This window comes from Polypterus senegalus, chromosome 15, assembly GCF_016835505.1.
Source record: "Polypterus senegalus isolate Bchr_013 chromosome 15, ASM1683550v1, whole genome shotgun sequence".
In the NCBI taxonomy this organism is placed as follows: Eukaryota; Metazoa; Chordata; class Cladistia; order Polypteriformes; family Polypteridae; genus Polypterus; species Polypterus senegalus.
Window position 1 is genome coordinate 105,507,858 of NC_053168.1, and position 26,636 is coordinate 105,534,493.

At 41.0% G+C, this 26,636-nt stretch overlaps 1 protein-coding gene across 4 annotated transcripts in view; it reads left to right on the forward strand.

Moving 5' to 3' along the window:
- The first annotated feature begins 516 nt into the window (after window positions 1-516).
- cspg5a (chondroitin sulfate proteoglycan 5a) overlaps window positions 517-26,636 on the forward strand; it is a 50,890-nt gene continuing 24,770 nt past the window's right edge. For all 4 annotated transcript variants that reach the window (XM_039736523.1, XM_039736524.1, XM_039736525.1 and 1 more), the window contains exons 1-2: window positions 517-906; window positions 15,101-16,199. In XM_039736523.1, the coding sequence (XP_039592457.1) occupies window positions 684-906; window positions 15,101-16,199 (1,322 nt within the window). In that variant the 5' untranslated portion in view covers window positions 517-683. The remainder of the gene's footprint in view (window positions 907-15,100; window positions 16,200-26,636) is intronic.

Here is a 26,636-nt window from a genome sequence, read left to right on the forward strand (position 1 = left end):
TCGATGATCAGACAGTTAAATCCCACCCCCCGCTCCGTGCCCCATATTGCTGTGGAGTCACGCCGGTGGTGAGGGGTGATATGGTTTACTTGCTTAAAAGACCGGATGGCACCCCTGGGTCCCCATCAAATTTAAATGAGAAGAATAGCGGAGCCGGCTGCAGGTTGTGCTCTGAAGCCCATGTGCGAGCTTTAGATGTTCGCGAGTTTGAAAAATGACTGGCCTTTTCCGGGAAAGGGACATTTTTAAAAACATACATAATCTAGGTCAAGAAAAAGAGGCGCTCTCTTTGTCTCAAACAAACACACACAGCGTCTCAATGAAAAAAAAAAAGAAATTGTAAAGCGATTATTGTAATGCTGTCTGTGCCGTGCAAAGGGATGATCCTACCCGAGTGAAATGAATTGCGATTTATTTCAATAAAATAAAAGAGCTAAAGAGGCAGGCTGTGGGAGGGCAAGGGGGTGGGGTGGGGGCTTCTGCTCATCGCTGAAGAGATTAGAGGAGGAGGAGGAGGAGGACGAGGAGGACGACAACGAGAGCAAAACTGAGCTTCTCGCACTCCTGGCGCTGCGCTCTTTTCATTCGGCTGTGCTGCGCGATTTGTGGCGGCGCCGTAACAGCCCAGGACGTTTGGCTATGTGATTTGAAGGAGCAGCACCAAAACGCGCTTCATTTGTTTTATGTTGATCTACCATGTGGGAATTCAGAGGCTAGAGGATCTACCGTGGCGCTCACAAAGGAAACACCTGGTCAGGAGCTTCTTGTTTCTTGGTGAGGAGCTGCTTCATCTACTCAGGATGGGAAGGACTGAGAGGTGCTTGTGCCCGGGATGTTGGAGGCTGCCGCCGTTACTGTTGCTGCTCTGCTTCTTTGCCCTCAGCTTCGCACCTTTAGGCGCTGAAGGTAAGCGACCCGATGCATCTGTGCTGTCAGGGAGGGGAGACACTACTCTAATCGCTGGTCGGTAACTAATGAGAATAAATAATTTAAAAGATTGTAGGGCGTGGGGATCTGAGGTAATTAGTACACATTCCGTAGCATCTCGTCAGCAGCTGGACACCCGTTGCTCCCCCGCACTGCAGAGCAGCCTCGCCTCGAGTCCGGCCTCGATCGTTTGCCTAGAAACGAGCTTTAGCCTATTCTTGCAGTTCTGTTCGTGTTTGTAGTGCGTTCCCAGAGCCGATCTAGAACAGACAGACAGATGTTTTGATCTCCAGTCAGGTTTCTGTTGATAACGGACGGATATTTGCCACTGTAATCAGATGTCCATCACGAAAGCATCATTAAGGGCTGGCAGAAACCTTTAGTGGTAGCCATGGTAAATAGCGAATGCTAAGCTATGTTTGGCAGGGATGTGAGCCCAGCTAAAAAGAGTGTTATTTAGCGGTATGTCCATTCATCCATCCATTCTCCTACACATCTGTTCACCTCTCCTTTCATTTTCACCAACCCAATGCAAAGCTCCATCTTTCAAGAGACCATGGTCTTTTACAATGTCAAGTTTAGGGTCAGCCATCTACCTGATGGTGGGTCTTTGGACTTCACAAGGCAGGCAAATGGAAGCTAACTGAATCAGGGACCAAGTATTGCAAGGTGGTAATGCTGTCCTCTACACCACCTGCTGCCTCACTTTCCCACCCTGCCTAAATCAATATAATTTTCAGCAATTAAACCTAATCTTAGCCCAATTTCCATGGGACCAGCTCAACTCAACCTACCATGAAAGTAGCCCTGGACCCATCATCACTCATGCCTTGGCATTCATTTCAGCCACAATCTATTTCTCCAGCCCACATAATCCAGTTTAGGAGTGTGGGGTAGCAGCTAATCCAGGCAGTACTGGGTGCAAGGCAGGAGACATGAACAGGGTGCCGCTCACATACATACACCACCTCCACCTCCTCAGGCCATTTTTAGAATTGCCAATCAACTTAATTTGCACATGCCCACATCTTTAGAGAGGAAAATCAGATTCATTAGAAAATACTTTATCGATATATTATATAAACTCTACACTTGCAACATCTAGGAACAAGAATTGGACCCGGAATGCTGGAGCCATGAGGCAATAATATTACCCACTGTGCCACCCTTGTTCCAAACTAGCCAGAGTTCATTTAATTCTAGCCTGGGTCCTTCTACCTAATTGGTTCCCATATTGAGATCATTCAGTACTTTTGGCAAGAATGTCACCAGAGCCCATCACCGCCAAGTCCACATTGAATTATGGCTCAGATTATTCAGACTACTTGGTGCTGACCTAATTTGGAACATGGCTGTGCTAGTAAGCAGGGGTAACTAAGATTGTACCTATAGGTGACAGTCACAGGACCAACATACAAATCAATACTTGTGACTTCATAGAAGACAAGTCCAAGGCCATCACAGTTAGTGAAATCCAAGCTCATTTCATTAGACTTAACATAAATAAACCAAAAGTTAGCTTGGACATTTTTTTAATGATTTTGATTTGAGGCCACTTGGCATAAATGTAACCTCAAAGTGGCCCTTCCCAGTCAACATGTCTCTCTTATTAGGTCATCTAGGCTTACCAAGCCTTCTAATCAATTTTGAGCCCACTTCAGCTCATTTGGCAAGATGACAACAATAAATGAGGGTTGGCTGTAGCTCTGAGTGGCCTGCTTGGCACCACAATTCATATTTAAGCTCAGTTCCAGATCATTTACCATTGACAAACTCAAGGCAAGCTCATCATCATTGCTTCCATAAATCTCATCTGAGGTTAATGAAGCTCACTGTTTTTTATAGCCTGGGCATTTTCATTCCATCCCTTGGACTGGTTGTGGGAAAAACATTTTCTTGATTTTTGGTGGGTAACCAAATATTGTGTCTTTGAATTCAAAGGTGGCTATACTCTGCTAAAAAGTAATAGAGTCAAGTGGGACACGGTCTAGGGGACAAATAGGAGTTTATGGTGTGAGTTTGTCAAAGCTCAGTAAATCAGGGGTGTGGTGATCAGAGGCGCCTTCCTTTACTTCATTGATCACTAGGGGTCAAGGTCAGCAGCAGGGGACCAAGCCTTGTTAACTGTCCGGCCTTTGACCTTCTTTCAAAGGAGCAGGAGGACAAGACTGGAGCCAAGCAGCTGCAGGCAGACAAAAGCAGCCAAACTTGTCATTGATTTTGGAAGGGGGGGTGCATGTTGCTTCCTGCTCTTCAATATTCTCAGTATACCATTCCTTGAGTCTGTGGAATTTGGGTATGGGCCCAAGTTTGGCTTTGAGCCCCTGTTAGAGTTTTAAAGATCATTTGTCACATTCTTAGAGAATGCAACAGGCAGGCTAGCTCTCAGTTTGTCCTTCTCATCCAACAAACTTACTGTCTGTTCTTCATTTCTCCGGGTTCCTTCACCATCAATTAACTAAATGAACCTTTGTTCCACTTCAGTCCCTCTTGTTAAGTACTTCCCCCAAAGGGTAGCATGACTAATATGAGCAAGCGTCCCCTTATTCACTTCTGAAGCCCCATTTGCACCACAAATGTAATTCCTCTATGGGTGCCCCTCAAGAGACATCCCAGTAAGGACTTACATATAGCAGGCCTTTTTGTAAACTATTGGGCCTTCATCCCCAGCAGTGTGCTGTCCTTCCTTCAGGTGTGAGAGCACCCCACTGGTAGCATTGGGAATCTCATAACCACGTTCTCATTACTAGAACGATGTGAAAGAATCCTCCAGCTCTTTCAGTTTGCCCCCAGGCTCTCACTCTGCACTGAGAGAAACAGTGTGATAGAAGATAGAGACGCCCCATGAAGAAGTGGGATGGCCCTGCAGATAATAGGATTAAGGAAATAAATTCAAGGCTATTGATGGCCGCCTGTTCCCTCAGCACCCCCCCCCACCCCCCTTCCACATCCTTTCCCCGTTGTACCCGCACCCTTGACTGGCATCTCCACAGTCCTGCCTCAAGGGGCCAGGAAGAGCCACGTGGTGCAAGCGCTCAGGGTTGTGTGATGTTGCCAGGCAGATTAGGCAGCTGTGATCGTTCTCCAGCGCGCACTCGTCGCTTCCCGCTAATCAAAGTGTCATCACATCCTCTCCAATAGCGTGGTGGGGGTGCTGATGTCTATGCCTGCCTGTCACTCAATGGTGGCCTGTCTATCCAAACTTTCAAGTGCGTTTCTTTCACACACAGATGTACACGCACAGAGCCCTGTGCTTGTGCACACCCGCACACCTCGCGGAGCTTTGTGTTTATTCGCTTTTGTTTTACATTTGAATGAAAGGTCAAAAGTCAGCAGCTGCAGGATCCATGAGTGCCGATACAGCAGAGCACTGTTCAGTAAGACCTGCATTTCTGACCCCTCATCCCACTCTGTTGTGACTGTTTCAATCAGGTGTCCTCTAAGAACTCGTTTTCTTGCCATCTCTTTCTTCTTCTCCACCTCCCCTCCTCTATCAGAGGACCGGGGACCGAATAAAGGTGCAGTATAGCACATCGTACACAGTGTGCTAATGTCTGTGCGTGTGTCTCCTCAGAATTCTAATTAGGAGCACACGTGAGGAAATCTGCGGTGAAGACAATGACTTTGAGGACACTGTTAAGAGTTAGTCTAAATGTGGCTGATCCCTTTGAGCTTTCTGATTGGTTATTGGACTGTGATGCCTGAACTCATGTCCGGTATTTCTGTACTGAATTGGTATCATTGATCTAGACTCATGAACAGTCCCTGAGGTCTAGGTCTCTATTAACTTAATGATTGGTCACTGAGCTGTGATTCCTGTTCTTGGATCTGGTATTTCTGATCTGTGATGGTCAGACTGAGGATCAACATGCTTGATCAGGCCTGGTCTGAGTCAGCAGCAGTGGTCTAACTTGTCATTCTCAGTGGGACCTCACCTGTAATTATAAATTTCAACTTACAAACTGGACATGATTGAAGTGTTTAAAATCGTGAAAGGGATTAGTATAGTGGGTCCCAACTGTTACTTTTAAACATGAGGACACAGTTGGAAACCTTTTAAGGACACAGACAAAATGTTTTCTTTTACTTTAAATAATTATAGACATATGGAATAAATTACCAAGAAGTGTGGTAGAGAGGATGACTGTAGAGACCTTTCAGTCTTGACTTGATGTTATCTTGGACATTCTTAGTGAGTAGGACGGACAAGCTTATTGGGCTGAGTGACTTGTTTTCATCACAATAGTTCTGATGTTCTGATGTGGTACCATTGTTTATATCTGGCTGGAATTTGAGCTTTGTGAGCTATCAGCTTGGCCAGTGTTGCAATGTGTTCAGTTACTGGGCAATGGTCACTGCTCTGTCACCCTCATATCTGGCAGTCTTTCTAGTTAGTGTAACTAATCTATGTGGTTCTTACTGGACTGGTACCTTTGCTTAGTATAACCCTTTTACCATAACTGCTGAGTCAAAGCAAGTGTGTGAAGAATATTTGGAAAATGCCTGTGTAGTAGTAAAGGTAAGTAGAAGACCTGGGCTCAAACCATAAGGAATAGGATAATGCTGAAGTAATGCCTAGAGCCAGGATCAGGTCTGGGGATAGGTGTGGGACAAAGTCAGCCTGCTGAATCTCTAGAACTGTGGAGTTCTTGATGTCTTTTAAATCTTTTTGAGGTCAGGATGTAATCTAGAGCTGCTGATGAGGAGGCATCGCCTCGTATGTGATCTTTCTCATGGTGAACAGCCGGTGGCTATTGTGGGATCCCTGTCCCTGATAGCAAAAACAAAAAATGTGGTTTTGGAAGGCTGGAATTCTGTGCCCTTCACCTTAGACAAACATATCCATTGAGTTCTGGAAACCTAATGACCCCAGACTAGGTCTAATCTTAATCCATTCTGCTAGGCATAATACCACATTAGTAAATTATCATATTTAATCCCTGGAGAGCAAAGCAGCTGCCAGCAGAGTCACACAGCAAATAGAGAATCCTGCTATCAGGGAGCATTGGGGCTCAGCTTAGGAAGGAACGAAGAGAGGGGCTCAGTCCACAGGCACCTCATTTTGAGATTAGTGACCCATTAGAGAGAAGTTTGGTGACATTTATAACACTGGAATGGGTTGGAAATTACATCGCCTGGTATGTGGACTGTATTCCAAGACGCACAATCAGCAGAATAGCGTGTACGAATTATAGTGGCTTAGCAATTAAAAGCTGTAATCACTCAAGTAGCAGTTACTGTATCTTCTACTTAAACTCTTCAAGGTAGTGTGAAGCAAAACATATTCTAAGTCTGCAGCAGAGTAAAAGCAGCAGAAGAAAGGCCTAATATAGAGGTATGGGGTTCCAGATATGCAAGAGAGTGAAAGAAACACATATGGGGTGGAGGGATGGAGATCCTCAGCATGCATGTATATGCACTTTATGTAGGTAGTTGTCACTGTCATTGTGAGCGGTGCTACAGAGGTAACAAGTCTAAGGGTGAAAGGAGTGAAAAAGTTATCCAAAGCAATTGCCAGGAAACTACTGGAGGTCCTACAAATATTCATTGCACAGAAAGGACCTCAGGGTTTAGCAGGGGCACACTGTTGACTATGGCACAACTTTTCTGGCCTGGCAGGTCACAGCAGTGAGATCCCACTAAGGAAAATTAGTGTCCTCCTGATGTATGGTGCATGTGGGCAGTCCAGACACTGCATAGAGAACTGGCCTTTAGAGATAGTCCAGGATTTAGGGCTACTGTGGTCTCTGGAGGCACCAGAAGACACACCATTAAGGTAGTTGTGAGAAGTTTTAGAACTGCTCCTGATCCAGGAAGCAATGCGGAGACTTCACATAGAGGAAAGGGGTTTAAAGGATTCTCTCTTCTAGAAATTACAGAATTACAATCTGGCATGATGGGTGGAGGCCAGAGATGCAGAAAGAGCAGTGTGAGAGATGAGAGGTGAGGAAGAGGAAGAGCTACCCCACTTCTCAGACAAGGGAGGCATAGCCTGTATTGTAAGGCACAATGAGGCTGTGGGATTTCTCTTTGGTTTGTTTATTTTATCCTTTTGTTCATCACTTCTGTGTGTGTGTAGTTTCAAACAACACACAGCACATATTTGATTATTTTGGACTCCTTGGCATTATTCCAAAAGAGGAGAGATGCCTGGGGGCTCTCTGCCATTACAGCATAATGAATTAATGAACATTGGGCAGTAACACAAGGGAAACCAATTAGCCTATTTATAGCCGTGCTTCAAACGTGCTGTCACAAGATCATATTATTTATTAGTAAGAAACACTTGAATAAGAGTTATGAAATGACACTGAGAGAAAACAATAAATTGTCTGCTCAGGACGTGATCAACACTAGCTCAGCAACTAAACTGCATCCAGAAGTCTGAGCTAGCAGACTAATATTGGCCAATAAATAAATCATTGTTATGGTGCAAGCATTGTCAGGGTAATATCATCATTTTAATTAGATAACCGCATGTTGCGATTTAGTTATGCGATTAATATAATCTCATTACTTATTCATCATAGTGTTGAGTGAGCTAGCAGGGTCATATCATCTTATTTAATTGCTGGTGTTTTATAAAAATCATCAAAAGTAAGAAAATGTAATTATTAGGTCAATAATATTAAGAATATTAATAGCATATTTTATGAAGTATTAGGTTCAAATTGTGTGATAATATCAATTGTTCATCAGCAGGTTACAAGTATTGTCATATTAATATAATCTGATTAATCAAGCGTTGTGCAAGTTTTCATGCTTATTTTATATTAGTTACAGTATCTTATTAAAGGTCAATGTTTTGTGATGTAGACATCTGATTAAGATCTTTGACATGAATTATTCTCTAACATTAATTAATCATCAGGTCCATATTTATTTAATTAATTAATCATCCGCATTTTATGTGAGTTATCAGAGTAAAAACATTTCATTATTTGATTACCGTATATACTTGCATATAACTCGTGTCTTGAATCCCGAAAAATCAATCATAAAATCAGACCTCGACTTATATGCCCGTTCAAAAATGAGAGACTTGATTTTTTTTTTTACATCTTCCTGCCTCCTCCAATCTCGCCACAGTTTCTCAGATGCATCAAGTTTTGTTGCAGCAGTGCAGTTACCAATTTCTTTCACTACGTCAACGACGTTTAATTTAAAACCAGCTTCATATTTTCTTCTGATTGAACGCTCCATCGTAGATAAGGGATGCTCTTATGATAAAGGTGTATGAAGGTGTGAGATACAAAAAACACAAATCAGTGCAAATGTTGCTTCGGGATAGTTCGGGTGTTACTGTGTGGTCATGTAGGCACAATAGAGACAGAGAGAGGTTAGGAGCACACGCAATGATACAGCGCATTGCCGCACCCACATAGAAAAAAAAAGCAGTGTGCTCCGTGGTCACAATCTCAGGTGGGCGTTAGCACATCATAATCTCTTGGACCAATAGCGTGAGATTTCCGCATTCGACTTATACGACCGACATTATAAAATACCAGAAATTATACGATAAAATCAAATCCCAACCTCTCCGCGAGAGAACTTATCCGCAAGTATATATGGAAGTATTAATAAATCTTTAGTATGTTTTGCAATTTATCAAATTTATATTGCCTAGTTATTTAAATTCTGTCCTGCAGCTACTAGAATATATACTCACTAACTGTCCTACCCATTGAAGATGGGTTGAAATCTAATGAATCAACATAGACCATACAGTATGTTTTTTGTTTGATGTATGGCTTGTCCATTTGGTGTGATATAACAATACACATCTGCTATGACACTTTCTCTTGCAGAATTTTTTTCCTCTTCAGATAAATAGAGCTGCCTGTTCTTTTTTGCTTCCTCACAGCATCGCTTGTTGAACCCGCCACAGATACAGAGAACTTTGCAGGGAAAATGCAACAGTGGTTGCTACCACATTGGCCTGGTTTATCGACTCTAATCTAGTGGTGTCAAGGTTTTTGGTGGACCTGTGCCTCAATTTATTGTTATTTTCACTCATCCATTGCCCATCATGTAAAGTTATCAATCACTAGTGTTTCAGCTATAAACATCGTTCATGTAGCCCGAGCGGGTTAAATTCGCTACCACGCTGTTGCTGCCGGTGTATAATGTCAGACAACAGAATAGGCCAATAAGACCAGTTTTCCTTTTTTTACAGTTCATTTGGTAATTCTAGTATTATTTATTTATTTACCTTTCTTCAACATGATTTGCGTATTTTTACATTTTTCTTTCTAACACTAGCAACAGAATGGAAACTCAGACGCGCACACACAGACAGATACTTGTCCTTTTATTAAGCTGGATGATGTAGATATCAGTAGGTTACTTGAGATATTTGAGAAAAACATCAGCTCCTTTATTCTCAGACAAGCCAACTGTTTAATCCATCTTTTTGTTAACTAGCCTGATATAGTTTTATTTATTTGAGATGAGTGGAACCCATCCTGGCGGCATGAAGTCATAGAGCAACCTCATGCAGATAGCCATACTCACTCATATGGAGCTAATCAACAGTTACTAATTAGTTTAACTTAGCATACATGTCTTTTGGAGAAAAACAAAGGGAGGATGTACATACTGTGTGTCAAATACAAAACCAGGGTGGACTTCAACCTCAGAATTCTGGGACTGATGGCCATCTGCATTAAAGTAATTATGACAGTAGAATTAACGAAATAATGAATTCTGAATCCAAACAGTATGCCTTTAGTTAACAGGGAAATAGTATTTCATTAATATTCTGCATTATATGCTGCATGGCTGGGTGCAGTAACAGCAGCTCCAAAAAAAGACACATTTGGGGCACCAACCGGGCCTTCCCATTTAATGTCTGTAAGTCTAACAAAAATAAATGCTCTTGGGTGTACTAACCCTCCAGATACTCAGGCTGAAATAAACTAAATAAATCAGCTAGTTAGCCACTGGTGCTCGGTCAGTTTCTTGGGAGCTCTGTCTGGTGGGATGCTCTTGCAAAAAATGGCACCTCCTTCTGGGAAGCCCGAACTTTTATGGAGAGTGAAACAGAAGGAGTGGAGTCAGATGCCCTCACTGGGTGGTTTTTTGGCAGTGTGGTTAGAGAAGGAGATGGCAATGTTAGTGATAACGCCTCTTCTCATCAAGGAGTGTTATTACATACTTTGACAGAGCCTGTGAGAAGATCCTCTGACGCGCATGAATGACAACTGTAAGTTAAAAAGAGTAATATAACTCAATGGATTGATCACTAAGAGTAACATGTTAACAGAACCGCTTAATGTCTGGCTCATTAATGATCAGATTCCCATTAATGCCTTACTGATTTTAAGTATACGTTCACAGCTTCATAATGTCTGTCATTAACTAAAATATTGGTCTATTTATTTAAATTTACAATAATTTAACTTAGATACATTGATTAATTGCTTACATTTGAGTTTATTGAGTTTAATGATTCAAATCTGGTCTTTTATTGGAATCACTAATTTATAACATCATCTTTTAATTGCCATTAGGATGTTCAAGTGATCGCTAACATTGGGGAGTTAGTTTAGACAATTATTATCAATTAGTGCTACATCAAAACTGTTAATATAGTACAAATTGTTTAATTTATAATGAGTGTGTTCTGTGAATCCATATAATTGAATTATGTGAGTTCTCTAAATAGATGGATGTTTATTGGATTAATGAATGTGTTCTCCCCTTGGCTCTTAAAATTATTGTTTTATCTATACAGAGAATTGTGACTTTTTTAGTTTTTGGAAATGCCTGGTACAGTGATCAAACAAGTGCTTAGTTTACATAATCACGTCTCCTTTGGCTCTTTTCTGTATCGACTCTGCATGTTCACTTTGCATTTGCGAAGATTTTTCTTATTTTCTTTTGTTGTCATCCAAAGATTAAGGGCTTCAGTAAGTGTACTAGAGATTTTGAGGGTCCTGTGACTGCCAGACTAGACATGAGCTCTTTGCCACCCTGTCTTAAATAAAGGAGAAAAAGAAAATAAATGGACAGAATTCTAAAGATTATGAAGTATTTTGATGATCAATGATATTTAAGCTACTGGGACAAAAATGAAACAGTTCAAGTCTGATTGCTAAGTATGCCTAATTAGTGAAAGTTTACAATTTGAATTAACTCATGTTTCATCTCTGATGTAATTTGTGTGTTAACCGTATCATTTCCTCTCCTTAATGAAACTGGCAAACTAAGTGCTCAATATAGAATGTACAAGATTTATAATAGGTGTGTCATCTTGTAAACTGCCTTCTGATTGTTTTGGTCAGAGAAACAGAGATGAACTAGTCCAGCATTCTGCCTTCATCCCCATGCCTCAAGCTGTGTAATTCCATGAAGCACCAACAGACTGGTGCTCCTCTTAAAGCGAGAATCCTGTCTACCTCACAATTGTACCCATATAGTTGTTTGGCAGCTGCATCACGCATTTTAAAAAATGCAAATAAAGAATCTCCTTTTGAGGCTGTTTAGAGAAGTGAAGTGTGACTGGGGACAATACGGTCTGTGTGGTCTATTCAGTGCCCTGGTGGTCACATGCTAAAATTACTTTAATGTGCTCAAAACATACAGAAAAGAGAGAGGGTCTGAAGAGCAATCCCATTATCCAGGAGGCTCAATTATTAGTATAGAACTAACAATTCCTGTAACAGAGGCCATGATACGTCGGTGTTCTGAGGTCCTGCTTGGATAGGTATGTAAAGTTTTCTGCTGTATTGTGTACTAATCCTAGAATTGTTATGGAACCTCCTAAATACCTATCCAACATGTGCTCAGGTACTGATTAAATAACACATCTCTGTCCTAAATTGAAACTTTAGTTTCTTGGCAGTGTTCCTCTTCTTCTACCACTGCTATGATGTGGGTGTGTACAATATTCACAGATCAAATTGGGAGACTAACAGAGCTGGTCACTAATGTGCCTTGGCACATTATTTAGTTCTACTTCTAGTTTATTGTAGTCAAAACTGGAGATGTGGTGTTCACCCTTGTAGCACTGGGCTTCTTCTTTCTAAAATTACACCATCAGTTTCTAAATGTGTTTAGTCTCTCATTCATTAGTTTTCTAAATAATTTTATCTAGTTAAGAAAAAAACGCTAATGATATGCCAATGTATTTACCAAAAACAGTCATGAAGACATCTATACTTAATTCAAGCCAATTTAGAGTCACCAGTTAATCTAATGTCAAATGTTTAGGTTAACATGGAGCCCACCAAAGAAATTAACAAAAGACAGAATAGGCAAAGTCCACACAGGTGGAATCAAAGCTGTGAACTGAGCTGGATTTCAAGGACAGTAACATTGTAACATTGGCAACTACTAAGACACACTGCATTACAAAATAAACATCTCTCTATTATATTAAAAAATCCTGGGATGAAACAAGTTTTTTTTCAAGAGAATTTTTCAAGTCCCAAGAGAAGAGACTTTGTCCATGAGATTTTTTCAAGTCATGCTCTCCTCTCAACCATATTCAACCACGCACCTCTCATTTGTGTGAATGCTTTTGACAAACACATTTCCTTCTCTGTCAGCTTTTGTAAATTTTAATGTTTTCCTCACTTTAAGTTCCCAATTAAAGAAGACGTATTATGTCCAAATCTTATTGAAGAATTTCATCACGAAGGGTTATCAACAGAAAAAATGAGTACATTGGCAATCCTAGCACCGAGAAACGATGAAGTCAAACGAATGAACACCAAAAATGTCGATCGGTTACACGGCATATTGGTTAAATGTGTATCAATGGACTATGCTGAAACTTACAGAATATCTACAACCATTAACACCGTACGATCTTCCACCACATGAATTACTATAGAAAGTATCCAAGAAAGGTAATGTAGTACATCTTCTGCAGATAACATTACACAAGAAAGGAAATCTTGATATGCCATTTGTATTAAAATGTTAACAGTTTCCCGTTAAAATAGCTTTTGAAAAGACAATTAACAAATCTCAGAGCCAAACATTCAAAAAAATCATTTCATTTAATAGAGAGAAAGAAACGAAATTCAATTACGGGCAATTATACGTTGCGTTGGCACGATGAATGTCCAAACGCAGAATCAAAATTCAATGCGATATAGATGAAAATGTAACTAAAAAAATTGTTTTTACTGAAGTTTTACAGTAAAAGTGTAAGTTTAAAAAGTATTTGCATATTAAGTTCAAAGCCAAACAGAACAAAATTGTATTACGCAATGAACACCTCTAACGCAACATGAAACATAATTTACTTTTTACTATTAATAATAATTTACTATTTTTTAATATGGTTAATTACTCTCTGTAATGTAAAATAGTTCTATTATGCATATGTAACAATTCCCATTAAGATAAAAATCTGTTTAAATTCTACATCTGCATCCCCATAAGCGAGTTTCAGAACCACAAAGAGGCTAGCACGTAGCACAGGCCCGGGGTTTGGCGAGTGAAGCGAGAAGGGGACAGAGCTTCCTAGGTAATACATTAAGAATAAATATGAGGCAATGAAATAAGCCAGTGATGAATTCCATTTTACCTTACCTGGTTTACCTTTTGCAGGCTAGGAACAGTCTTGCGGTGGCACACAAAGCATTTCCTTAAATATGGGTGGTTGCACTACATAATTGCATGTGAACATGAAGTTCATGGCACATACTGTAGGACTGAATATAAAGGCACACAGCTGTCATTCTAGACTTGTGTTGTAAAAATTCTGTAAGTTAAGGCTTCCATGGAAATCTACACATGTATGATTTCTTACATGGCATAACACAGATCACACAATTTCCTATGTCAGTTTGTTATACTTGTCTCAGTTATAACCCCCTTTTTTGCAAGTAAAAAAATATTGTGCATATCCCCAGGATCACCCTTAGCAATTATTACATGAAAGCAGATGACGTGAGCCCCTTTAAATCAATGTCGTAGATAGTAACTATAGCTAGAGCTATCTTTCAGCCACAACCAAAGAAAATGCTGTAACCCACCAAACACTACCGAACATTTCGGCAACACCTCATGCTTTTTAAGTCTCTCCTATACATTACATCTTGCCTGAAGAAGGGGCCTGAGTTGCTTTGAAAGCTTGCATATTGTAATCTTTTTAGTTAGCCAATAAAAGGTGTAATTTTGCTTGGCTTTTCTCTATGTCTCTCCTACAAATTCCTATCTCTCTTCCTTGCTTCCTGTGCTGTAGCACGACAAATGGAAATCTGAGCTGACCACTTGATCAAATGGCAGCTTTTCATTTCCAACAAGCTCTAAGGACCAGCGAAGTTAAAAAAAAATTAAACTGAAATAGCATAGTTTGATCTTTAAGAACTGCCTGAGATCAGGTCCATGAGGTATGCAGTAGCATTTTAGTGTTGTACAATTTAGCTGGAATGGTGCCAAAAGTAAGTGCCTGCATGGTCATGGCTGTTCTCACTTTGCCATGCTTTCTACTAAAGGGGTGAAGCTTGCTTTCTACAAGCTGCCTCAGATTTGGTATCTGTGGTAGGAGATGAGGGGCCTTGCCAGTTAAACTGTATTTTACTCTAAAGTGACTTACAGTGGCTGGAATGGTGCCAGAACTGTGTGCCAGTAGGATAATTCATATTCCACCTACCTTGTCCTTAGGGAATCAGTGTAGTTTCTTATAGTAAGGGTGATGTTATTTTTTAAGAACTGGTCTTGCATAAGAAAAGGATTACCCTCTGCCCTTTCCACTATATTACACTGTGAACTGACTTCACCAGAATAATGTCATAAATGCATGCCAGTGAGGCGATGCTCAAGTTGCGCCACTCACTTTGTTGTGTTGTAAATGAGGATGCCAGTGTAATCACCCTCTAACTGTGTTACGCACTACTGTTAGAATGAGCTGCACAAGGACTGCTTGCCATCAGGGTGATGCTTAGCTCACTTGGCTCTGTTGCTATAAAGAGAGTTAGGCTTGCTCCTTACAAACCACCTACAGTTACATCTCTGGTTTAGCAGAAGATGCTTCTTGTCAGTTGAGCTCTACTGCACTTTAACAGCGATTTGAGCCAGTGCTGATAAGTTGCAAGGTAACTAACAGTTAACACACTTCAGCCCTTACTGAGTCAGTGCCAGTGCTTCAAGCCAATATGACAATCCTCAGCTCAGTTTGCATCGATTGACTTTTTGCGTTTTTTTTTTTTTGCAGGTGCCTCAGTTGAAAGCAATGTAACTCTGCCAGACTACAAAAACAATACTACGTTGGACTGTTTGGGATGCAGATTGCAGCATCAAGGAGCTGAAGCCATTGACATGAAGACATCTCCTCCAATGACTGGCAAAGCTCAGCTGATCTCCGGTGAGTCCATTGTCCAGGGCTTGCCTAATGAGAGTCAAGAGGAACTGGGCAGTGGGGATCAACTTCTCAAACACTCCGAGAGCACTTTCCACAGGGCAGCAGGTGGTGTGGGAGTTCTGGCTGAGAGCTCCACAATTGCACCTTTGCTGCTAGACATGACCACAGTGGGCATGCCTAGCAGTACAGAAATCAGTCTAGATTCCGCAGAGAAGGACCACTTGCTGGAGGTCTCTGTGGACAGTTCCTCGATTAGCCCCATGACCAAACATGTTGACGCCACAGAAATTCAGCTGGATTTTAAACAGGTGGAGCATGTGCTGTGGGAGGGTCGCACAGATTCCCCAACACAGGCTGCCTTAGGTGGCTTGGAGGTGACCCAGTTGGATGTGAGTAAGCAGATGGAAGGCCAAAGCGGTAGTTCACCCACAACAGAGAGCACAACAGTCCAGGATCAGACTCTTTCGGACACCCTGGAAGGGGAATACTATGATCCGTTTGTGCTGGGGGAGACCACGTCTTTGCCATTATCTGACCTCTATGATTATCTGACTCCTTACGATGATTCCTACACCACTACTGAGGTATATCCTGATGAGGGTGAGTCTACAACCTCTGACCTGGAAGATGAAAATAACAGTCGTATAACCACTGTGTTCCCTGGCCTTCAAATCCTCCTGCAGAACACTGGCACTCTGAAACCCCTCCTAAAAACGGACCCTCGCTTCACCATCACAGAGAGCGTGTCACAGAGCGGCTTTGATGAAGAGGGAGGGCCATTGGATGTACAGATGGCATCTGGACAGGGAGCTGACCGTAACAACAGCACTGAATGTGGCATGGGGTATACCAGACACAACTCCAGCTGCAAGTCCCTCTGTGACATCTTCCCTAGCTACTGCTTCAATGGTGGTCAGTGCTATCAGGTGGAGGGAACAGGTGCTGTCTGCAGGTATGTGGGGTATGGGATGCATTCAACATAACTTGTCAAGTAGGCATCCAACTTTTCCTGAGCAAAATCTAATGCACAATGCAAAAAGGCTATTCATGTAAACTGTGTCATCCTGTGCTGTCTGATCACCCTAAGGCAGGAGCAGCGAACGTCAGTCCTGGAAGGCCACAGTGGCTGCAGGTCTTTGCTCCAACCCTATTTCTTAATGAGAGGTCAATTATTGCTGATGAAACACTTAATGTTCAAGTGACACTTTGATGCATCATTTTAGTGGTCTCGCTTGTTAAGGTTCCCCACCATTAATGACTTATTTCAGTCTTAAACAACTGCATTTGTTGTTTTTTAATTGCTCCTTATTAACAATAAGATGCAAATGACAAAGGAGCCAGCAGTTCTCCATCTAACTTGTTACCATTTACATTCACGTGGATTCATCAGGCACTATTTGGTTTAATAAAACACTTATGAGAACAAAATGTGACAGACTGAAAAATATCCCTTTTATGCTTCGAAGCATTTAGATGATATCCTTGGAAAGGAAAAAATTATCTATGATATAAGAGCCTAACATTTCAGACCAACAAGCAATAGAACTAAATAAGGTGTGAGACTGGCAAGGATTGATTTCTATTTAAGCAATTGGATTGGAACAAAAACCTGCAGCAGCTGCGGCCCTCCAGGACCGACGCCTGCCCTAAGGGGTGTGAAACAATAAGATAAACCATATTTAGTTTGGAGTAGTGAGATGATTCAGTGTCTCAGAAAGGCTTGTCTCATTAGGGCAAACTAGCAGGCTTACACAATCAGCAGTCTGCCATTTTAAGGGATGTGTCATAAAGAAGAAAGTCTCATATTAACCCGTGAGGGCATATCACAATGGGTTGCGATTCACATTACTCGGGATGACCCCTAGAAATAAGTCTACAGGTGTTCTGGTGGAATGACCTATGGTTCACACATCCAGACAATTATTTCTTATAGCCATAATGCAGCGTTACTCAACCTTTTGATTTGTACTGATTATTAACTGTAGTACAAAAGTAAAAAAAAGAAACATTCATAAACTTCCTTTTATAACTTAAGTTAACCATCTGACTATGAGGTCATTGAAATAGATGGTATAAATACTGGTAAATAACAGATTGAATAACCCTAAATAGTTTTATAACATCTTTTCATCCCAAAAACTTAATTGTTTTTACACACAGCAAAAACAGTCATTTTGACCTCACTGTCTCAGCACTTTTTAAGGGGGCTATGTACAGTCTGTGCGTGTGCATGTTCCAGGGCCACATACTGCTGCCTGAGAATCACAGACTTTACTGTCATGGCAAAAGGTTCCAGTTTTTAGATTTCTGGGCTCCAGGCCTCGTTGACTCACGCCAGTATGTGAGCAGTTGGCAAAGGCCAATATGAGAATCAAGTTTTCCATACCGGATGGAGCTGGAGCAGAAACAACATCTATCATACAGTAGGAAGAGCAGTTGGAGGACAAGGAGATTTTGGAAAAAACAGCTCCTTAAATTATGCAGAGGTGGCAACATCAGACGACAATCTGTTGGCCTAATTTTCTTAGGCTGTGAAGCACTCTCAGAACAGACTGCTGAGGTTTTATTCTTCTTTAAATACACAGGTGTGGCAGCCTACGCAGAGTTCAGTGGGAATCTTCTTACATTCCAAAAAAATCTGTGCCTTGTGCCATCACTGGTGTACTAAATATAGCCCCAAGATAAATGCCAAGCCTTGTGTAGTAGACTGCCGTGTAAGCATACCATAACAGAACTAAAGAACATCAATCTCATTTTATGGTACCTGCTCAAAACAGCCAAGGACTCAAAACTAACAGGGCACAAGTGGTGAAAGGGAGTACAGGAATGAGTCCCCATCTTGTACGCTGCCTGCTGGGTTTTGTTTTAGTGACACAATTCCATATACTTGTACCTGCATAGGAACAGCAATCTCTCTGTCCAGTACTGAGGCCTGGATGATTCACTGTTAGGCTGAAGTGATGGCAGGGTGGTTGATCCTACCTGTCTTCTGCAATCACTGCATGGTGAATGATTCTGTCTGTGCTTGTAATACTGATGGCTTGGAATAATCCTGTCTGTCGGTGTGGATGATTCTAACTGTACTTAGAATAATAGCGGGGCGGATAATCTTGTCTGTGGTTTTACTGACTGTGAAAAGGATAATTCTGCCTCTCACTGGTAGTGATTCAGACTGCATAATCCAGGTTGTATTTCTAAGGATCGAAAGATGATCCCACAGGCCATCTGCACCGACTGCATAGTTGAAGATTCTTTTTGTTCCTGTTACAACAATAGGATGGATGACGCTGTCCATCTTCTATATTAACTGCAAATTGCATGATCTTAAGTGCAATGGTGGTTGATTCTATCCTTGTTTTTATTTTACTGCATAAAACATAACTCTACCGCTAGACGGTATCAATTTAGACTATATAATACAGGTTGCTTTAGTAATGCATGTAGAATTACTGGTAACACTTTAGTTCAGGCATGAGTAACTATGAATAATTCTTTTAACATGATAGGAAATAATGAAAAATGATACTAACATATTTCAAGAGTCTTATTACTTTTAATTAACATTAATCATTGTTAATAACACTTAACAAAATATTTATGGACTGTTAATAGCTGCTTTATATTAATGCCTAAAGTAAAGTGTCACTGGATTACTTTACATGCCTACACCGAATGCCATGTAAATTGGTGTTTATGTGCTTGTAATGATAATAGAGTACATTTATATTTATTTAGTTAGCAGATACTTTTATCCAAAGCAACTTACAAAAAGAGGTCAACATAACTGAGCAAACATCAGTCTGGGGGAATGTTTTGGGGACAAGTGTTACAGGACAAAGTTACAAAATTGATTGTTACATGCAAAGAGCTTTGAACAAAATACAAGCTAGTTACACATCCTTTGTTACAAGAACCTATTAAAGCCATTATTAAGTAGACAAACATTCACCAAATAAAAGAGTCTGCAAAAGCTTCTAAAACACATTGATGGAGACAGGAGTTTGAATGGAGGTGGGCAACATGTTCCACCAGCTAACAGCTGCACATGAAAAGAGTCAGGAATGAATTCTGATGCCATGCAGAGGTGAATACTAGATGCCATTCATCAGCAGACCTGTGTGGTCGAGAAGGATTAAAGGACCTCAGAAATGTCTTCATATATACTGTATATAGGTGCTGAACCATTGATTTTTCTGTAGGCAAGTATCAAGGATTTTAACTTAATACTGTCGCTACACAGAGCCAATGTAGTGATCCGAATAGAGGAGTGACATGTGCCTGCCTTGGCTGGTTGACCACAACACGTAATACTGAATTTTGAATTCATCGGCAGTGGCTTTATGACAGCAGAGAGCTGCAATGGTCCAGACGTGACAATACGAAAGCCTGGACCAGGAGTTGGGCAGCATACTCACACAGATATGGTCGATCTAGCAGATATTGTGTAGAGTGAATCTGCAGGACCAAAAGACCACTGCAACATGATAGCTGGTCATCGATCACCACCTCAAGGTTGTGTACAAACCTGGTAGTTAGTGATAATGAGTCAAGCTGGACCAAGATGGGGTGTTGAATAGACAGACAAGGTGCATTACCGCCGCCAGGATTTAATTCAGGGGGGTGCATAAAGAGATTTTTTTCTTTCTACGCTCCCCCCCGCAACAAAAACTTTTTTTGTATATGTATGTGCCCATTAAATCCCTGCCAATACAGTCGCTATCTCTGAACAGTACAGAGCAGTCAGTTTTTGCATAGATAGATTAACCACTTAAGGCATGACCTAATTTTAATTTTCTGACAAAAATCATCGACTTTTTTTTGTTATCATATGATCACTGGAATATAGTTAAAAATGTTATTGATGTATTCAGTGGCATAGGTAGTGCTTTTTTCCTTAAGTTTTTAATGTAATTTTGTAAGCACTTACATACAGCTAGACCTCTTTTACGCGGTTAATAGTTCCGATTTCTGGGAGAACAGTACACTTTAGAGAAAAATATTTCAAATAAAAATTGTAGACATTGATAAGTTCTACAACTTTTATGATAAATATTTTCTCTAAAGCGCACTATTCTCCCATAAATCGAACTATACACCGCGTAAAAGAGATCTAGCTGTACACTATAAGAGGCTACGAAGTTTTATCCGGCTGTTTCCGAGGCACTCAAGATTGGCATGACACTTCCTGCAACAACCTGCAGTATTGAAAGATCTTTTAGCACATTACGGCGCGTCAAAACTTGGAACCGATCTACAATGAGTGACGATAGATTAAGTGGATTATGTATGCTTAGTGTACACAAAAAAAGAATAAATAATTGTCCAAAATTTATCGACAAAGTTGTAGACAAGTTTGGACAACAAAAAGAAGGCTTGAGATGCTCTTTTAGAAACAAAGTGAATGATTGTTTATGTATAGTTGTAAAATGTAAACGTCTAATTGTAATTTAAAAATTTAAAATAAAAACTATTTTTTCGCGTTTTTTCTTATTATTGAAAGATTTATTTTTTTTCTCCATTTCCTTTTTTTTCAAAAGCTAGGTGGGTGTACGTGCACCTACTTGCACCCCCCTGCCGGCGCCAATGACAAGGTGGGATAATAAGAAGGCCCATCTTTGCCAGGATGAGCTGTTACATCATTCATTGTGACATGCAAAGATTCCAGCTAATACTGTGTGGTCCTCTGGTGGGAACAACAGGTACAGTTGCATATCATTAGCAGAGCACTGATAAGAGAAACCATGGGACCAGATGATAGGTCCTTTTAGGACGTGTTGTGACAGAAAAGGAGATTAGATGATCCTGTCTGCCTACTGTACAGGGCCTGGCTAATCTTGTTTGTTTCCATTAGCAATATGACAGTAAATGTGGTTTTGTCCAGCACTAATTCAGTTCTGATGATCCTGTCAGTGGTTATAATGGTGGGATGGCAAATGAAGTTACCTGTCTTCTCCACTGAATGCAGGATAGATGGTTTCAACCTATTTCTCATGATGATCCTGTCACTTCTTTTGATTGTATTGTGGATTATCCTGTCCATATTTATGACCACAAGGTACATAATCACTTTTCTTTTCTTAATGGCAATGAGCTAGCCAATCTCGCTTGTGGATTTAACGACTACATAAAATATAATTGCTCCTCTCTGATATAATAAACCAGCTGCTAAAGAACTGGACAATAAACATCAAGATAGCTGTAGGTTCAATTCTCCAATTATGTCTGAAGGAGTAACCCTCAGCAAGTTACCCTGCCTGTGCTCGGATTGTAAATTGTTCTATTAATTCTGTACTTGTAAAGTACATTGACATAGTATATATTATAGAAATATTTGTCCATCTAATCTATGAAATTTTTATTATTCCTTTATAGGGTCATGGGAAGCCAGTGCTTGCCTTGGAAGTATCTGAGGCAGGGAATAAACCAAATCTGTATTGAATTCTACTCACATATGCACTCATATTCTCATATTTAGTATCATAAATCACCTGTAAATCTTCAGAAAATCCACAAACACCACGGAAGGAAGTGCAAACACTCCAGAATCGTAAAACCTGACTGACATTTAAATATGGGTCTTTGGGGTAATATTAATAACTGGTCACTGTAGAAATATATTATGATACATGTCTTTTGCTGTTGGACAGCATGGTGAGGTGGCCAGGATTTGCATCCCATGTCCTTCCTTCAAGGAGTTTGTATGTCCTCCCCATGTCTGCGTGGGTTTCCTGTGTGTCCTCTGTTTTCCTCCTACTCTTAAAAGACATGCATGTTAGGTAAATTGACAACACTAAATTGATCTTAGTGTGTGTTTTGTGTGTGCATATGCATGCCCTGTGATAGACTGTGTAAGAGACGGGCGACATCTCAGCCCGGATGGGACACCCTGAGAATGGAAGAATGGGGAAAGGCAGCAACTTTTGGACACTGCCTCCCCCAAGACGCTAGATGGCAGCTCCCCTGGAGTGTAGCAGTGCCTACAGGGCATCCTGGGACTTGGAGTTTGGTATCTCAGCCCTGTTGGGTGCCATGGGTGCCACCAGAGGGTGCTGTGGGAGGACCGTGGGTGGGGTCATGCTTCCCTTATAGCCCAGAAGTACTAGGAAGTCACGTGCATGGAAGCCCCAAAGTACTTCCGGGCTGATTACACAACTCAAATTCTCCATCTGACCTGGAAGTTCTGGCAAGTCACATGGGAGGAAGAACAGAAGCACTTATGGGACAAGGATTATATAAAGGACTTCTGAGAACCCAGCAAGCGAGCCAGAGTGGAGGTGGACAAAGCTTGCTGGGAGATATGGAGGAGAAAACAGAGAAAGAGAGAATACAGTGATTCCTCGCTATATCGCGCTTCGACTTTCGCGACTTCACTCCATCGCGGATTTTAAATGTAAGCATATCTAAATACATATCACGGATTTTTCGCTAGTTCACGGATTTCTGCGGACAATGGGGCTTTTAATTTAAAGTACATGTTTCCTCAGTTTGTTTGCCCAGTTGATTTCATACAAGGGACGCTATTGGCAGATGGCTTAGAAGCTACCCAATCAGAGCATGTATTACATATTAACTAAAACACCTCAATGATATACGATGTGCTTCCTGAGCGGATTGTTTGCTTTTCTCGGTCTTTCTCTGACATTCTCTGCGCCTGACGGAGGGGGTGTGAGCAGAGGGGCTGTTTGCACAAAGGCTGTTTGCCTGGAGGATATGGACGCTCCTCTAAGAAATGCCGCTTTATCGCGGTGGCCCAAAAGCACGTATTGATTTTTTGATTGTTTGCTTTAACCTTGCGCGCTCTCTCTCTCTCTGACGTTCTCTGCTCCTGACGGAGGGGGTGTGAGCAGAGGGGCTGTTTGCACAGAGGCTGTTTGTTTAGAAGATATGGAGGCTACTCTAAAAATGCTGAAAGACTACCTTCACATTGCTCCCTTCTTTGCGGCTGCTTTATCGCGGTGCTCATACTTAAAAGCCCAACAGCACGTATTGATTTTTTGATTGTTTGTTTTTCTGTCACGCTCTCTCTATCTCTCTGACATTCTCTGCTCCTGACAGCGCTCGTTTGAAGAGAAGATATGTTTGCATTCTTTTAATTGTGAGAAAGAACTGTCATCTCTGTCTTGTCATGAAGCACAGTTTAAACTTTTGACTAAAGGGTGTTATTTCATGTCTAGAGGGCTCCAATAATGTTAACAATGTGGGAGAGTTTATAAGCGCTTAAAATATATAAAAATAACCATACAAACATATGGTTTCTACTTCGCGGATTTTCACCTATCGCGGGGGGGTCTGGAACGCAATCCCGCGATCGAGGAGGGATTACTGTATTGTGATTTCTGTATTATTGTGCTTGTTTACTTGTCTGGTTATTGTGGCTGTAGTGCTTAGGGAGCACTGTTGGAGAAGAAAATAATCAAAAGAACTTCTTCGTGCTTTTACCTGGTGTCCTGAGTGTCTGTTTGTTGGGTTTAAAGAGGCAACAGTGCCACCTAGCGTTCACAACTGGTGACCTGTCCAGGGTTTTTTTCTGCCTAGAATAGGCTCTAGAACTCCACATACCCCAAAGACGACCATGGCACAGATTAAGCAGGTTATAAAATGACATGACTTTTTCTTTCTTCCTCTTTATTGTATGGATTCTAAAAATTCAGGTTGTTCGTTGTGATGACTGTTGCATGATCTGACATGTGTTCTGTGATGACTAAAATGTTGGTTTTCCCATCTGTGTTAGAACTGATAATAGATTGAATAATCGTCTCTGTTCTTTGCACTGTCTTTAGAATGGCTGATCTTTTTTGTGTTTCTCCAGTTGGTCACTGACAACATAGCTGAGTTTCCAAATTTAAGACTAAGAGATGACATGACTGAAGTGTTTAAAATTATGATGGTAATTAGTACAATGGGTCTCAGATATTACTTTAAAAGAAATGCTTCCAATTTTGCACAACTGTTAGAGAGGTTTTTTTTATCACACAAAGAACCCTAAATACATGGAATGAATTATCAAGTAGTGGGGTAGAAAATAGGAATTTAGGGACTTTCAGATCTCGACTTGATGCTGTTTTCAAGAATCTAGGTGAATAAGACTGGCAAGCTTGTAGGGCCGTACTTATCAAAATGGTTCAAAAATCTAAACTAAAGCTTATTTCTTGGAAGCTTTTGTCCATCTCTCCTTAAAAAGCCTACACGTTTCTGCTTAGTTTCCATACTGGAGGTTTAATGGTTTTTACTCCCTGTGCCTGTTTCTTCCAAACGTTCATTTTTGCACTTTTGTGCAGGTGTCATCTGTAGCACCTCTGTAGTGAACTTGGTCAACAGACTGTTGATTACCCCTCTTCTATTTGTGTTCATTTCTCCCTGTTCTGATATTCATATAAGGTGCCATCACTACCCAAATATGCAAAACTGCAGTTCCTTTTGAAAACAGCTTAATTATCATGCATAAGCAGCTCATGAGCCAATTAAGCCATGAGTGTCACAGATTAGCATTTCTATAAAGTAGCAACGTGTGAGCAGCATGAATACATCTTCACCGGCTCTTGCTTAACTAAAACATATGCTTGAGAAGCTGCTGGGATGTGAAATAGAATGGCTGCTTTTGTTCTTTATTAGTCCTCTATAAACGTCACTTCTCTCTGATAAAATACATTTCTAATGGAAGAAAGCTTAATTTCAGTATGACGCTGGCTGAAAACCAGAACAAGACTGGAGGAAGTATTATACTTCAGAGTGTCCTTTTGAGCCACCAGTTTCCCATCTATTAGCTCTGGGCGTTTGTAAATATTGTCATATTCTTCAGGAGCCTCCAGATGCTTAAATACAGCAAGAACCTATTAATATTGAGGTGTGACACAGCACTGGGTTGATCACCACCTCATGGATCCATTGTCACAAATTCATATCTCAAACCTGGTTGTTGACTGTGTGGACTGTTTTTTCTCCCTTTGTCTGTGTGAGTGCCCTATTTAGGACGGTTTCCTACCTTGTGCCCATTGCTACTTGGAAAAACTTTGGACCTAAAACCTTGACTTGATTTAATCAGGTTTGACAATGTTAAGTCATTACTGTTGTACTTGGAGTAACCATTGTGGAAATCCAGCCCCCAGACACAGACAGACAGACACCAGAATGTCCAAAACACACACTTTTATTTTATTCACAGCACCACAATGCCTTGTCAACAACAACTGTCTCTCTTTCTTTCTCTCTTCCTCTGACCGCCACTCTCCTCCTCACAAGCTCCGTCTCCTTCCTCCCAACTTGTTTACTGGAGGGAGGCGGCCCCTTTTATAATGACCCGGATGGGCTCCAGGTGCTCCATCTGACGATACTTCCTGGTGTGGTGGAAGTGCTGCCATCCAGGGTTCCATAACCATCTGGGTGCCCCCTGGCGGTGGCCACATCCTCCCATAGGGATGAGCTTCTCAGCTCTGTTCCAGTGGCCCCCCAAGCAGACCTGGGCAGCTGCCCTCTTGTGGCCCAGGGAAGGTATCGTCCCTCTCATGGACCGTCCAAGTGTCCCAGCTGGGTAGGGTCCCCAGCCATCCGGCACACCAAGTTTGACCTCTGCTAACCTTCTAGATTGTCCAATATATTTCAGGGATAAGTAGATACTGGATTAGCTTATTTGATTTCGTAGCACTCCAGAAGTGTTTAGAGTTAGTGGTGAAATTGAATGTGATATGAAATATGGTATTATTTATAGTATGCTCAATTAATGTATATCATGCTTAACGGTAAGGTAATTTAAAAAATAAAAAAAAAAATGGAAAAAGGAGTCCCCAGGTACAATCTCTATGCATGGTTCTCAGTCTCTTTGTGAGTATCTTTAGAGGCTTTTATTTTCTCATTCGACTAAAGGATATCCGAGTGCTTTCCAGATGTTTTTACCATAGATTCTTTGTGATATCGACACCTTCAGTGATTCCCAGATTAGTCTTCACGTATTACTTTCATTATCCCACTTGTCTTTCCAGAGCTGATGATTTCTTGTAAACCTTGCAAGTACAGAGTATGAACGTCCTTAGTGTTTTTGGTGGTCTCTGAACATATCATCAATCTCTTTATAAATCTCTGAATTTATGTGCCATTGTTCTTCCTCCTTATTAAACAGAGGAGCCATATTAAAAAAGGGTCTTTTTCCTTAGGAGACTGCATTACTTTAATGTGGAATGTAACATCCTTCACAACCTTTGCAACTATGTGATGGCCAGTGTGATTTGCTATCATGTACTGTGCTGGTCTGGTAACATCACTTCAAGAGAGGCCCACCGAATTAACAAACTAATTTAAAGGGCAGGCTCATTTATGGGATGCAATCTGAACCCCCTGAAGGTAGTAGCAAAGGACAGAATCAAAATAAAACTGTGTGCCATTATTAGCAATGCTG